This window comes from Bos grunniens, chromosome 6, assembly GCF_055505025.1.
Source record: "Bos grunniens cultivar Pamir isolate PY7600 chromosome 6, Bosgru_T2T1.0, whole genome shotgun sequence".
In the NCBI taxonomy this organism is placed as follows: Eukaryota; Metazoa; Chordata; class Mammalia; order Artiodactyla; family Bovidae; genus Bos; species Bos grunniens.
Window position 1 is genome coordinate 102,035,046 of NC_141170.1, and position 16,627 is coordinate 102,051,672.

Below are 16,627 nucleotides of genomic sequence, written 5' to 3' on the forward strand. Positions count from 1 at the left end.
CTATTTCTATTGAACTGTATGATGATTCACAGAGCTGTTTTTACATATCTAATCTCATATAATCAACAGGAAATAGGATATTGCTAAATTAGAAGTTATCCACACAGATTGCCTGAATAGACAAAGTGTGGGAGAGATGCAATAGAGGAAATTGGCACCATAATGGAATTACGCTCCTATCATACTTTTAATTAAGAAACAATTAAATCCAGAGTTTTTTCCCCTTTACTTTTCTACAAGGCAATTACCTGAACTAGAAAACCCAATTATAATTTCAGTGGGCCACTGTTGGAATAACATGAGAACATGAGGCAGTGATCCTTTGCAAAGGGCAGATGTTGGCTGTCATTATTTATACAGGGAAACAGCAAGTAAAATAGCTCTACCATTCAAGTGAAAACAATAAAATGTGACCTTTTCTGAAACAATATTAATCTTTTCAGTTTATGATGTGCTAGTGCTTTTTTTAAACAAATGACAACCAAAAAATGTCTAAGAAAATGCGGGAAAGTCAGAGGCATCAAACGTTGGTTTGTTATGAACACCAGGACATCAATGAATAGTATAGGAATAAATTAAGAGCATAATTACTTCAGAGCCACTTTAATCTGCTTTACTCATATATATATGTATATACACATACATATACAGTGCTTCCCTGGTGGCTCAGGCAGTAAAGCATCTGTCTACAATGTGGGAGACCTGGGTTCGATCCCTGGGTCTGGAAGATCCCCTGGAGAAGGAAATGGCAATCCACTCCAGTACTATTGCCTGGAAAATCCCATGGACAGAGGAACCTGGTAGGCTACAGTCCATGGGGTCACAAAGGGTCAGACACGACTGAGCGACTTCACTTTCACTTTCTTTCACACACATATATATCTCAAAATGAAATTTTCCTTCATTCTCTCTACCTATTTACTCACTATCTCAAATGTGATAACATTTGAGGTTTTTACTTTTGTTATTATTGAGAATAAGATTACAAAGTAAAACAGAGTTCCGTTCATATTGCAGTTGTTGATCTCATTGGAAGTGAATCAAAAGAGTGAAGGCAACCAACTAGCAGGGAGAAAGATGGAGGAAGAGAAGAGGAGAAGAATGGAGAGGAACAAGCATCCTAAAATGTTCTATTCCTCTACCATGATCATAACGATTAAACCCAGGATAATCCACTGTTTTTCTTATTGTTTTGTCTTCACTGGTTCTGGCAATATCCCATGAGATCTACCCTCTTGGCAAACAGAAAAATATAAACAATGTAATGGCTAACTCTTAAAATAAATACAGAGCTGTGATTTAACCAAAGCCTGGAAATTAAAAAAAAATATACAACACTATTTATCAGAACCCTTAATACAATCCAACCTTTTAATTGCTAAAACATAAGTAATGGCTGGCCACCAAATTCTGCTACCCAAACCACATGCCTGTCAGTGATCAAACTGTTGTCAGAGAAACAGAAATCACAGCTCTGTGCATGCTATTGGAAATGGCATTAATGCAGCATCAAATTTCAAATAAAAAAAAATGGTTTAACTTTCCTGTCTTATCTTAGATATTTATCTTTAGTTGTTTCATGAGTTTTGTCTTTTGTTTCGCCTTAACATCAATTAATTAGCTCACCACCAATTAGTTTGAAAACTAGGTCTCAATACCCAGATGGTAACACATCTTCCTGTGTTGAGCTGGTAGAAAAGGTGAATAATGGGGTGACTGTGGTTTTGGCAAGTAAACTGGGATTTGGGCTGGGCAGAATAAATGCTATTAATTTAGGATAAAGCACAATTGGTAGGTCTAGAAATAAACTGGGAGCAGCAGTAGCAGCAAACAGAGCTCTCTGAAAATCTGACACAGGTTGCTAATTTGAATGGGAACTTTAAACAGTGGGGGTACTTAAAGATGCAGAATCCAATCTACAAAGAATAGCTATAGCTGAAATCAAAGGTGTACTTATACATGACCACATTGGGAGGGCCTAAGGATCTCACACTGAGCTTTCTAATTGTAGCTAAACCTTTCAGCAGCCACAGCACTGATCTTGTACTATAAAGCTCAATGGGCATAAGTCATAGTAACTAATATGGGGCTAAATTTCGAAAAATTATCTTCTCTTCATACCCAACAAAACTTTCCCCTGTTGACTAGTGTCAATATTAGAGTTCCTCTCTGTTTTCTTCTATAAATTGGCAGTATGTACACAGAGAAATAAAATAAACCGAAAGATAATTAAGTTATGGGAAGGTGGGATCTATTCACTCTGCAAGATAAAAGAAGATGTTGCAAAGATAAGATTTTTGACTGAAGCCACTTTTCATTCACCATCACTTTAAAAAAATTTAGACAGTCTATTGAGATAGCTTAAGCTCTATGTATTCTGGCCAAAAAACCCTCAAAAACAAAACACAAAACCCCCAAACAAAGCAAACAAAAATCATTACCAACTAATAAGGCAAAAAAATCTGGCTTTATTACAAAAGGGTAAAAAAACATGTCCCTTAAAAACATGATCTTTCTGAAATCTAACAATTTACCATTAAGTCATTAAGTCCTGGAATGCCATAATAAAATACTGACTGACTTTTCTTCAAACTCACATTTAATACATGGCAAGAAAGTAGGGTCAGCAGGTAAAGAATCTGCTTTCAATGTAGGAGACACAGGAGACACGGGTTCGATTCCTGTGTTGGGAAGATCCTCTGGAGGAGGGCATGGCAACCTACTACAATATTCTTGCCTGGAAAATCCCACGGACAGAGGAGCCCTGTGGGCTGCAGTCCAAAGAGTCGTAAAGAGTCAGACACGACTGATGGCTAAGCACAGCATGTGTACATATATACGTGTACAAGAAAGTATTTTTACCCTTCAAATGGCTATTGGGACAGTTCATTTAATACCTCTTTTGGTCAAATACAAAAAGGGTGTCCTTCATATAAGTGAGAAGAGTCAAAAAATATGTTGATGGAATTACTAGTCAAGGTAAGAATGTAGAGACAGCTTCATTCATAAATAAATGGTTTAGCAGTTGTTTCCCTATAAATTTCTAGAACCTATCATCTGTTAAATGGAATGGTGGCCAGAAAGTCCTAACTGATTAGTTCTTGCCCATAGAAAATTCTCTGGTTTTTCATTTATTACCATTTGTTTTATTTTTATGTCATTATCAATTAAGGAATAAAAGATATTATTTTTTTAACCTAATATACCAGCTTAAACCAAGTCATGCTTTCCATGATATTTATTACCCAGAACACATCCAATTTTCATTGCCCAAAAAATAGTACAACAGGGTTTGGAAAATATGTGCTGATTTGCCTGGGTGCTAAAGGCATCACCAATAATTTTGATTAATTTGTCTTGACACTGAATGCATTAACCATACAATATTCTTCTAGCTTAAGGGCTAATTAGAATTCAAGTCAGCATGATACCTACTTTTGAGGATAACAGCAAGAACATTTGTTGTAATAAGAACCTCCAGGCAGTCAGTTTTGGTAATGATTGATTTGTAAAACTATTGAGGGGGGAAAAAAGAATGAGAAAATGGAATCTGTCCCCAAAACACTTACTTCCCTGAAGGATCACATTTGAGTACAAATTAAACATTTTGGTGGCTATGATGAAAATGAAATACAATAGCAAGTTTATTTAAAACTCGCTAAGAGTCAGACACGACTGAGTGACTTCACTTTCACTTTTCACTTTCATGCATTGGAGAAGGAAATGGCAACCCACTCCAATGTCTTGCCTGGAGAATCCCAGGAACTGGGGAAGCCTGGTGGGCTGCAGTCCATGGGGTCGCTAAGAGTCAGACACGACTGAGCGACTTCACTTTCTCCTTTCAGTTTCATGCATTGGAGAAGGAAATGGCACCCACTCCAGTGTTCTTGCCTGGAGAATCCCAGGGACGGTGGAGCCTGGTTGGCTGCCGTGTATGGGGTCACACAGAGTCGGACACGACTGAAGCGACTTAGCAGCAGCAGCAGAAAACATAACTTTCTTTTTTTTTTTTTGAAAACATAACTTTCTGATTTTTCTTTTTCTTCATGGGATTGCATCATGAAAGCATACTTGTATTTATTCGAGGTTTCATTATGGCTGTGAAAAACTCTCTGATTTCTGGCTGTATGAGTTTCCTAATTGAATTCTTAAACTACTTAACTGCTCAGACACACTTTGTGCAAGCAGGAAATAATTATAAGTAACAATAACACAATGTTATCCTTCCAATCAGTATTTCTTACTTTTCTTTTAGGAATTCATTACACATCCCATGTTATTTCCAAGAACTTTGTTTATTTATTTTTAAAATGTGATTTGGTATATATGAGGAAGGAACCTCATCTCCAGTGGATTTAGAAGATACATTTTCATAGGTTAGTGAGCACTGCTTTTAATCCTAAGAATGACAAAGCAACATTTCTGCCACCTGTAAAAGTTAGTCCTTATATGAGTTAGTGTCAAGGATGAATTTATATAATGAGTTAGTTACTGTCTCCCAATCCTCAAGTTCTTGATCTGAATGTCAAATTTTCACTAATGTGGAAGCCAGAACAAAAATATCAAGCTTTGAGGGAAAACACTGTAAACATTTCTTTGCCACCTAAATGGTTTGTTTTTCTGATTTGTTGTAATTTTTACTGTATTAGGTCTCCCTACTGCATTCATTTTATTGTACCAGCTACATTTTTTTCTGAATTTACTTCCTGAATATGATGAGATAAACTGGTAGTCAATGTTGAAAGGAGAAAAGCCAGCATTAAAAATCCATATCTGTAAAAAATGCCTGGGGTTAGGCAACGCTATGAATGGGGCCTAGAGTATTTCATTATTACATGTCAGGTTTTGCTTTTGCTTTTCCTGTGAACAGTGTCAGGAAGGAGAACTCAGCACCACGTCTTACGCCCAGAAAGCTGTGCTCCTTTATTCTTTGTTCTTGGAATGTACTGGGTCAGAGGAAAAGATGAATGGTGTGATGTAAGAAAGTAGGTTATCTTACTGCTCTTAAAGGTAACATTCAACCATCACTACAGAGGAGTTTTCAGTCACATCTATGAACCTGCAGGGTATAAATGGGCCTTATGATCTCTAGGTTGAAATGACCCACAGGAGCTAAGACTCTATAGAACAGGTGCATAAACAATGTTTCCAATATTCTGAGCTGCTCCAAGAGAAAGAATTAACAATGGCTAAAATTTATATCTCATTTACTATATGTTTGGTACTATTTTAGGAGCTGTGCATATATTAATTCATTTAATCCTCACAATAACCCCTTGAGTTATGTACAATAATAATTTCCATTTTATAAGGAAACCCAGCACACAGAGATTAGGTAACTTGCCCAGTATCACGCCACAGCTTCACAACTGGTGAGGGGTAGAACCAGGATCTACATACTGGCAGTCTGGTTTTAAAGTCAAGGCTATTGATCACTGCCTGTCGTGACTTAATGACTAGGGTAACATAACCATGAAAAGGGTAAATAATGTTTCAAAATGTATGGAAAGGAAAAAAATGTTTAAAAATAGGAATTTTGAAATCTTCCCCTTTTAAGTGATATTGGAAAAGCTAGTCACAATAAGCTTTACCCATGAAAAATGTATTTAAGGGCTTATTTATAAAAATAATTTTCTAAGCTCAATTCTTATTCCAGAAGACCGATGTTTGCATGGTACATTGTGCATAATTTAATTTTCCCAGTTGAACATCTTAACACTACATGAACCATGAATGCATGAAATAGGAATTCCAAATGTCTTCCACATGGTGAGCGCATTTTCCAATACTTGTGCCGGAAGTTTGAGAGTAGTTTGAAATTAAGCAATGCCTGTTCTTAGTGACTTTTATGTATGCCAAAGGTATTAGCACTTTTCTCTGAGTGGGACTCTGAGGTGATAGATGGATGAGTCTGCTGTCTGTACTCAGGCACTTTGCTCATTTCCTGAGAGCTGTGTGCAAGGGCATGTGGATACTCATTAAGTTTCCAACCATTCCCGGAGAGCAACAGGTGGCAATCAAAGCTTCCCTGGTATGTCATGGCTGGTTTCCTCAATGTCTTGGAAATAATGGATGGCATTTGCATGCTCTCTGGAGTACCAGCAGATAGGGAGATGAGTAGCAACAGGAAGTATTTCCAAAGGGTAAACAAAAACACAGGTCTAGGAAGGTTATGACTAATGCTCTTGCTACCACGCATTCTAAATCCATACATAATAGTTTCACCTTCTAAGTATTATTACTCATTCAAACTGTGAAATCAAGGTTAACTGTCCTATGGTTAGCTACCTAGTAGAAGCAAGACATATTAAAGGAATAAAGAATATCCCAAGTTAATGAAGCTATATCATAAATTTATAAACTTTTAACTCTACATTTAAAAATATCCAATGACTACTACTATGATGTGTTTTTAAATTATCTCCTTTACAGAATTACTCATTTATATTGAGCATGTAGTACATTATAAGGCAAGCATATCGCTTACATTCTGAACTAGAGAAGATAGAGCTATTAATCCAAAATAGAACTGGTGATTTAAATTGAATACTGACAAGTTACCCAACAGCACTTGATAATTACCTAGAAAAGTATCTCTAGTGAATGACAGAAAGGTTTTTGTCAATCAATAGCTTCCTTTCACCATAGTCACCAGTCAGCTTAGAAAAACAATGGAAAATGTCAGCTATAAGATTTCAACAAAATTTGTCTGGCAACTTCCCATGACCCTAGGAATAAAAACAAAAACATTAAAGATGGCAAATCACCATCTTTCCCAATTTGAAACCTCAAAACCTCTGGACTGGTCCACTGATGACTAGAGAAATGCACTGGTATATCTTGCCTGGCGGAGGACAGAAATCAAAGGTAATGAGAAAAAACAGTAGCTTTGTTTGTTTGTTTTGGAGGGAAAAACCCCAATACCTTCACCCTTATGTACTCTCTCTTAACAAGAAAGCTCACGCTCCGGAGAAAGGACAACCGGATTTCCACACAGCACTGAGATTCCCGGCATGTGACTGATGTTGGTGGCAGAGCCCAGCTGACCTGCAGGCAAGTACTGCAGGAAATCCTGCCCTAGTCTTTCCAAAACGCTCCCCCTTTAAATGCATCCCCTCCCCCTCTTATTTAAATGCCATCAGGTTCTTTTAAAGTAGTGCTGAATATAATTTTCTTAAATTTGTTTAAAAAAATCTATGATTTTCCAAATATTAGTAAAAAGTTTTTGTGTGTGTGTGTGGGGGGGACTCCTAAAGATGTGCAATGGGGGATTACTAATCGCATATTTACAGTATGAGATCACATACAATTTATTCAGTTATTTTTGCTAAATATCAAAAGATAAGGAAATTATTTCAACTCTTTAGTAAACTGTTGTTATAGAGTGTACTTTTCAATGGAGAAGACAAAAGATTATACATTAAAAGGACCTATCCAAACATCTATAATGCTAACCTGGAAACATCAAACAAAACGCAGAACCAAAATTTCTGAGTGCCAACCTGGAATTCATAGCTTTCATATCTATTAATTATAACAAATAGCCTCATAAAATACTACATATTATACCATATGATGTCTGGGAACTCATTAATTTAATATATTTATTCTAAAATCATATTATGCATGTAAGACATTTTAAATACAATCTTCATAAAGTAGTATGTACAACTCTCTTACTGAAACTAGGAACGTTAACTTTAGAATCATCTAAAGCACTCTTGAGATTAATTTAAAATCCTATAAGATAAGAACAATGTAAAGAAAAATCTCCTTGCATTCTGTTCTCATATCAAACAGTTCTAGAATTAAAAAAGAACCTTAAAATAAGAAGCTGATTCTAAGGGAGTGACTACAGCCAAGGCAATAGAACTTTTAAGCCTTGTCAGTTGCCACATGAAAAATTTTAAACAAAAAACCCATTTCTTAACATCTTTAGATGATTTAAAAACGTGTAAAACAATGTTTTCAAACTAAGCTTTAAGCAGTTATTTAAAAAGACACATACAAATTTTATGGGAATAGTACGTGGGTCAATAAAGCTTAGTAATATGATTTGTAGTTTGCAGTGAGAACTATTGACAGGAAGTGGAGGCACAAAACACTTTGGAGGGATTATTATAATGGGTGAATCACAAAAACAGCTGCCTGGAGGTTAGATTTATGGGGATGTTAAGACTCTAATTCTGGTCAAAATCTGATAGGATTTTAAGAGTAAATTTAAATGTGAAGGGAGACATTCCTAGACTTGAAAGAATTCCTATGACTTCAAGTGAAATGATTTTTACATTTATTTAAGGGGCATAGTAGGTTATATAGTGAATATATATCCAAATAGCCATGACAAACTCAGGAATGCCTGTGCTTCATTTTCTTTTTTAATTGACGTATAGTTGATTTTCACAATGTTGTGTTAGTTTCAGGTATACAGCAAAGTGATTCAAACTCCTAATCTATCCCCCTCCTCGCTTTCCCCTTTGGTAACTATAAGTTTGTTTTCTGTCTGTAATTCTACTTCTGCTACCTGTGCTTTGTTTTTCATTTAAAAATTTAATTGGTTGAAATGGCTGGTGAGTATTTAAAGAACAGCAGTATATTTTTAGCTTTCACTTTTTTTTTTTTCATTTTTGTGACTCCCGCAATTACATTTCTACGAAGCCAAGACTGTCAGTGCGTATTTACCTTTATCCCCGGAAGTCCAGGAAGCCCAGGAAGCCCTGGTTCACCCTACGTAGATAGGAAAATCACACAGCATTATAGAACAGTATTCACTCAGGCACAGTATCTGAGAAAAACATGGCAAATGCTCCCAGTTGAATTCTTGCTGTAGGTATATATATATATATAATACATACTGTCTAGCTTCAAGACATTTGGTGAGATTATACAGTTCAGTCAACTCTTGATTCAGGGATGGGTTGACCCTTACGCAGGTTTTCCAGGAGTTTCCCTTTGGGGAATGAGCAGTTCCTTGCTCATTGTCATTACTACCAGAAGGTGAGAGAGAGAAAAGGAGAAGGAACCCGTCTGGTAAATGACTTGCTGCAGAAGCTGAAGCTATCAGCTGAAATGAGGATTACTTGCATTTGAACAATGCACCCTACTCCAGAGGTCTCTTACCTCAGATAATCAAGAGTTGGCTGTATGAACAGATGGTCACATCAAAACAATACACATGAAAAGTCTTCCTCACTTAAAAGTATAACAGTTATTTCTTTTCCATTCCTGAATGATGAGAAGATAAACGCATGGTTAAGATTATACTGAACTCCAGCCCATGTAGCTGACAATTGTTGAGTTGGGGTAGCCCTGCTTAGCCACTGAGAGCTAATGGTACCATGCAGCTGTTTCTGAATACGGGTTTGAGATTAAGTGGTACATTTTGGGTGAGCACACTGGAGTCAAGCTAAATCTTCTCATTTTCACAGGATTGTCTACATTATTTTAAGCACAAAGTATACTGACAGGAAGTTCTATTGCTTGGAAAATCTCCTGAATTCCACTAAAAAAGCATAAAAAGTTGCTAAAAATTGCTAAAATAAAAAATTGCTAAATTTCACGGGATGAAAGCCCATCCTGTGTTGGGCTGAGGTGACCAAATATTGTGGAAATAACATTTGAAGGTAAAAGGGTCACACTGTTTCAGGATTGCAAACTATGCCAACTATACCAAAAGAGACAGAAGCATCAAACTCCTTCTACTCTAAACGCTTGAACAATCCTATTTCAAGGAAAGTCTACTAACAGCAACCAGACATTTAATCTTTAATATTATTACTTTCAAACAATGGAGAACTATAATTTGCTCTGGTATGATCACAAAATGACTTCAGATACTGTTTATATGAAGCTGTATAATTAGACATAGAAAGAACAATGACTTTCCTAATGGTTTAGGTCAAAGGTGCTTCAGGAATGCAAAAGAAAAGCTATTCTTTTTGAAACTACATGAATAAAAGTTTGCCTTGTGAACAAGACTAAGATGAGATTAAGCCAGAGAAGAAAGAATAATTATTAAGAATTTGATATTCCATTCAAAGAATACTTATCCAAGCAGATTAAACTTTACACAGATACAACATTATACCTTTGATTTTCTTTTTTCTTTCCCTTTTCCCCTTCAATAAATGACTTCAGGAAGATCTAGTAAAATGAACTTATTCATATTTCATTGAAGATTCTCTTTTACAAAGAAAAAAGTATAAGACCCTTCAAAATACAGTAAGCTGCTGTATAATAAGCAAATAATAAAAGTAAGCATATTGCTGACAAGTCCATAGTTTTGTTTTGTCTTAGAGAAGCCCTGCCCCCAAACTCAAGACATCCTATTTAAGACATGTGGAAACCCTATTTAAACATATGGGTTGTAACACTGTTTTTCCAAAAGCTTTCTCACTAAGCTCTTCCCTCCCACCAAAATAAAAAGATCAATGACTAAAGTAAGATATTTACATACACATGCATACATAGACACACACCCATGTTTCTCACATGAGAAAGATGTATAAGACATTGTGGAATATTTTATAATATAGATTTAATACTTACAGAGTTTGAGCATTTAGCTGTTCCCTATGTTATATGCATATGTATGTAGGTATAAACGTTATAAATTTACTATTTAATGAACAAATATTTCAGTAATTAATATTTCATAGTCTTGGATTTTTATAAATTTGACCTTTCCAAATTTATGTTTACTTAGAAGTTCACATAATAAAAGATTATAAAACATTTAATTTGACCCTTCGAGAAACATCTCAACACTTTTAGGAAGATGTTTCTTCTTATATAAATTCTCTATCTTTATACCATCAAGGCTTATCTTTTAATTAAGAGACAGTTCTTCAGTTAATGTCTCCATTCTTGCCTATTTCTTAACTCAGAGCTTTACTGAGCTGAGTTCTTGGGCATGTACAGCCCAAGGTCAGGTCTGGGTCATAACTAAGAATTGGTTTGTTATTCCACTCAAAGACTACTTGTCCAAGTAGATTATACTTTATACTGATACATTATACTTTTGGTTTTCTTTTTTCTCTCCCTTTCATTCTTTATTCCCCATTATTGGAGACCCAGTCTACCGTTAAAGTCAGTTCTCTGCTTTCACCCCGTGTCCCCGTGACAACGCCCGGTGTTTCTCGATATACTTCTACTGTGCCGGTCCCTTTCGATGGAGCAACAAGCATTTTCACTCCTTTAAAACTAAAAAATACATATAAATTTCAAAAAGATGTGGAGAAGTTAGGTAGGCAGCAGCTACCTAACCACCAGTGCCACTGGATGTGGAGAAGGTAGGAAGGAAAAAATCATGTGATGAAACACAATGCCTATTTCATATATCTACACACTCACCTTATAATACATATACCCTAACTCACATATCAATCACAGACTCTCCTGTTGAGTTGATAAAAGAAAAAAAACTGAAATGAAATCATTCCTACATTATGGACGTTACTAAAAATCAAATTTCATACTGCCAAATACCAGAAAGGGGAGACCTAATCAATGCACTTCAATTCTGTCAGGATATCCTCTACTTTCTGAGAACATCCCCAATGCAGAAGCTTAAATATCAAAGAACCCACAACACAGTTCTACAGTGGTGAGACAAACGTTGTTGAAGAGTCCTTGAATGGCTTCTGTACTCATTCTGTTTGTCATTTTCCAAGCTAAGCAACCAGCAAGCATGGGAACACTCTACTTTTACATCAATGTTGGAGTAAGTATCGCCAAATCCAGATATTAAACAAAGGAAGTCATAAATATTTGTGGGAAACTGATATTGCATCAAAGGGTAGAATCTGGCCTAAATACTGATGAAAAAGATATTGCTCATTTCAGGGCACATTTTCATTCAGATGAGTTGTAATATTCATACACATATTCATTCACACACATATTCATTGAGATATAATCTAATTCTCTCAATATAATTTAAAACAGGTTTTAAATAAAATGCAAAGAAAAGCCAATGTTTCCATAAGTAAATCTACAAACTTTCAGAAATGAATCTAAAATGTATTTTTAAGTAATCATGATAAAGGTACAGTTTTATTAACCAATTGAAAATCAATTTGGATCTTCTACCCTGAAAATAGTGAAACCTATATGAAATTATAGCAAATTTGTTTTGTGTTTCAAAAAGACATACCAGTTTTGCAGACATTTCTTTTACCTTATCACAGATTTGGAGAGCAGCTTAAATTTAGCCTTCAATTTTTAAAGACTAAGGAACTTAAAATTAGTTCATTAGAGAAAGTCAGATGCTCTTTCACACCAAAACAGATCATGGATCTCTGTGACATCACTAATTTCAAATTTCTTACACAAAGAATCAGTAGGAAATTTTAGGCATTGGACAGAAAAATTTGCAGTGTTCTGCTGGGCTCTTCAGAAAAGTCTCATCTTTATCTAAAACTAAGCTTAATGAGTCATTTCTCTCAGATTCTTAATTTCAAGAGAAAAACCTATTTTTAAATTAGGGAAATATTAAAAGATGTGAAAGACCTTCTCAAAAAATACTTTAATCCTAAGTGTTTAAACAAAGCAATGATCCTCTCAATAACTTCAAGAATGTGGGAATAGTTTTGAATGTTATGTTTTAAGATTCCAAACTACTACAATGGGATTTATTCTTTTTCTTTATACTAATGAGGTATATTCTATGTCTCTATTCATGTTTTTTCTCTATAACATCAGTTACTGCTAGACAAAGGCAGAGTCATGATCTTAGGAGGTTTAACCTAGTGTGGAATTCACATTTACTTGTTAGCTACATCTGTTATCTGAAATCTGCACTGGGCATTGATATCCAGATGCTTAGACGATAAACTACTAACAGTTGTTTCCAGCTTCAGACTCAAATGAGAATAAACATATTCACTGCATGTCCTCTAATTTATCACTAAAGTGAGGCACAAATGATAAAAAAAAAAATTAATGTATGTGACTACAGATTGGTTAAAGTGGTTTGGCTAGTGTCTACAACTAAAGTTTAGTTCATGAACAAATCTCTTGGTACAACATAACATTCATTGCTTAGGAAGATATTATTCACATAAAGAACTATCAGCTGGGAAGTATTTGAAATGAGAGGAAAGGAATATAATCTTAAAAGAACTGTCCATCATCCCCTACTGACACAGTTTAGTAAATATTCATTTCTTCTCGTGAAAGATAGAAACATGCAGAGTATCTTTAAACATGCAAGACAAGTTGTTGGCATTCCAACCCAGATGATCCTTGTTAGTATTAAACAGCTCAGTACATGCAGACTTTAGTTCATAAAACTTCCTTTCACATGTACAGAATGTGTTTACACTTTTGCTATGGTCAGCATCAACCCTTTTAAAATGAAAAACAATAACACTGCATACAAAGCATGAAAACAGCAACATTTTCAATAATTGTTCTCATATTACACAGTGGATAGCAGATATGGTAAAATGGTGAATATAAAATAGTACTAAAACCACACTAGAATAGGGAAATTACCTTTTGCCCTGGACGACCAGATTCTCCGGGTTCTCCCTGGCCAAAGAAAACCAAAGATGGAAAAGGCAGTCTTAAAAGAACTCTCCAGAACCCTTAGACCCCTGGACACTTCCAGCCTCCTTGATGACACATGCATTTCATTCACTCTATTACTCTCTATATTACTAGACACAGGAACCTTTTTTTTTTTTTTTCTGCTTTGACTATGTCTAAAGCTTACATACAAATCCACATTTCCAGTAAAACCAATCAGAAAGGTATTGTTTAAGCCTTTATTAGACTTCCAGCAGATACTCCCTGTTGTATTTGGAAGCCAATTATTGCAGGAGAATAGAAACAGAGTTAGAACCATCCAAAATGGTAAAAGAGAAGAGAAACAAGAGACATACAAAAGTCAAAACTGTAACTCTTGGGGTACAAACACTCGTAAGCATATAGTTACCTTAATTCCTGCAGCAGACGATCCCGGGTCACCCTAAAACGAAACCCAGGAAGATTATTCTACAAGTTATGAGAAGAGGAAACACACAAACACACTGAGAGCCGTTATTGACAGGAGCGCCCAAGGGAAATGCCGTGACTAATGGGTCAAACTATGCTCCCTAAGACTTTGTATCCATATGGCTGTGAAGATGTCAATAATTTCCAAGATCAACAATATACTTTCTAAAACTACTTTGAATGCAAAATACATGAGGACTACATTCCTTGAAATAAATAGAAATACATGAATATGAATCTCTTCCCCTGATAGACTGCTATCGCTGCTGCTGCTGCTAAGTCGCTTCAGTCGTGTCCGACTCTGAGTGACCCCATAGACGGCAGCCCACCAGGCTCCCCCGTCCCTGGGATTCTCCAGGCAAGAACATTAGAGTGGGTTGCCATTTCCTTCTCCAATGCATGAAAGTGAAAAGTGAAAGTGAAGTCACTCAGTTATGTCCGACCCTCAGCGACCCCATGGACTGCAGCCTTCCAGGCTCCTCCGTCCATGGGATTTTCCAGGCAAGAGTACTGGAGTGGGGTGCCACTGCCTTCTCCGATAGAGTGCTACAGCTGTATTCTAAAGCAATACATTAGCAGATCTGGAGTTTCAGTTTTCTCCATTTCTGAAATTTATTAATGTCACTGGCTATCATTTGCTAGGAATTCCCTAACTCTTTTGGTCTTCAGAAAGTCAGGGTTCAACAGATGAAGTCAAAGGGTTAACGATGTTGAGCTGCAAAAAGCCACGGAGCTGGTCAGTTTGCTTTCCTCGTGAAGCACACCACAGTTGTGGCTGGCACGTTTTTTCTGGCCCTACACTTACTTCATTGTGACACGGTCACCGGAAATTTACAGGATGATAGATGACTTGTGGGTGACAGGGACATACAGAAGATCTGAGAGGAACTCGTGAGATAGAATCTGGTTTTCTAAAAGGCATTGTATTCCATCCGGATTTCATGGAGGGTGACTACATTCCTAAGGCAAATCTGCTCTCCATGGGCAGATAGACGCTGCCGGGAGAGAATTCAGGGGGTGCTTGGGATGTTGCTTATTTCTGAGGTGATGCCAGACAAAGGCTTTAGATTTACAAGCTCCTTCTGGTCCTCTCTTTCATGAACACGCTACAAGGAAAACAAAAGGGAGCAAATGTAGACGATGACTATTATGAAAACAGAAACAGCCACAAGGAGAGAGACACCTACTGGGGTCTCCTCGGCTGTTCTCTCTGTGCAAGTGCTCACAGAGTCCCAGGGTCTACCTCCTCGTTATGCGCATCAGTCTCTTCCAGAGAAGAGGCAAACCTCAGGCCTCTGTACATGGGGTTCTTGCTCCCTCCCTCAGTCGCTGTCTTCTCTGTTCAAGTCTTGAGTGGCTTCGCCTCAACTCCTCACCGACCAACCTAGACACTCGCCCCTCATATCCACATCTCACTCCGCACATCTCTACGTGTCCTGCACGCTCACTACCTATGGATTTGTGTGTGTTTTCTGCCGAGTCTTTCTTCGTCCCTCCATCAGGAGATCAGCCACATGTGGGCAGGCTCAGTACCTATTTTTATTCAGTGTCTAAATAAAATACGCTGGATACATATATAGTGAATGAATGAACATATCTCAGAAAGAATGGTTTCCAGCAGGTCAATAGTCAAGAATCAAAATGAAAAACACAAAAACCTTGAGGAAGGAAAAAAAAAGAGCTTAGGAAGGAGAAGGAAATAATAAAGTAGCTTATTTGAGGAAACATATGATTTTCTTTGACATTTGTAGTTGCTATTACTCAACGAAAAATTAAAATATGATGAAACATATAGAAGAGGACCCCAAATACTGTCTTACTGTAAAATGATACTGGTTTCTTTTCCCCAACATTAACACTGAATTGAGCTCTGAATGGGAAGTGAAATAAATGTGGTTAATAAAATAGCACTTATTTCTATTTCTACTAAATCAAATCTGAGAGCCATCAACACCAATGAGTCAGGGCCGCAATAGTTTGCACAATGAGACCTTTGTATTCATAAAAGCAAGTTTGACTTTGCTAAGTCCCTTTTTTTCATCTCATTTTTACCTCACAACCCTCCCAAGAGATAGGACAGATATTACTACTCTCAATAGATGAGGATATTGAAGCAACTTGAGGCTAAGTAAATTTTGGACTTCTTAAATGCTACTGCCATGTGCTTTCTTTTTTATTAGAATAAGAGAAGAATTACTGGTTTATCTCATTTTGACAATAAGGCATAATGGTTGTAGTAAACTTGTAAATAAAAGGAAGTTGCTTGTATTAACTGTAGATAAAAACTTTTTCATTCCAGTGTTTTAATAGAAAGTGAAAGTGAAAGTCGCTCAGCTGTGTCCGACTCTTTGTGACTCCACGGACTATACAGTCCATAGAATTCTCCAGGCCAGAATACTGGAGTGGGTAGCCTTTCCCTTCTCCAGGGGATCTTCCCAACCCAGGGATCGAACCCAGGTCTCCAGCATTGAAGGCAGAAAGTGACAGGATAATCCACTAGTGAGAATAAGGGCTAGATTTAGTTCTCAGAGAAAGGGAATATGAAGAAAAGGTCAGTTTCCTGAAAGGCTGATTTATTTGTGGACATTGGAGTAGTTTTGTTTGATGGATAACTATAAGTGATATTTCA

The 16,627-nt window shown here is 36.6% G+C and overlaps 1 protein-coding gene across 1 annotated transcript in view; it reads right to left on the reverse strand.

The window, feature by feature from the left end:
- COL25A1 (collagen type XXV alpha 1 chain) overlaps positions 1 to 16,627 on the reverse strand; it is a 503,765-nt gene that overhangs the window by 60,334 nt on the left and 426,804 nt on the right. The window contains exons 16-18 of the mRNA XM_086407020.1: positions 13,940 to 13,972; positions 13,498 to 13,533; positions 8,683 to 8,727 (exon numbers count right to left, since the gene is read on the reverse strand). Coding sequence (XP_086263146.1) covers positions 8,683 to 8,727; positions 13,498 to 13,533; positions 13,940 to 13,972 — 114 coding nt within the window. The remainder of the gene's footprint in view (positions 1 to 8,682; positions 8,728 to 13,497; positions 13,534 to 13,939; positions 13,973 to 16,627) is intronic.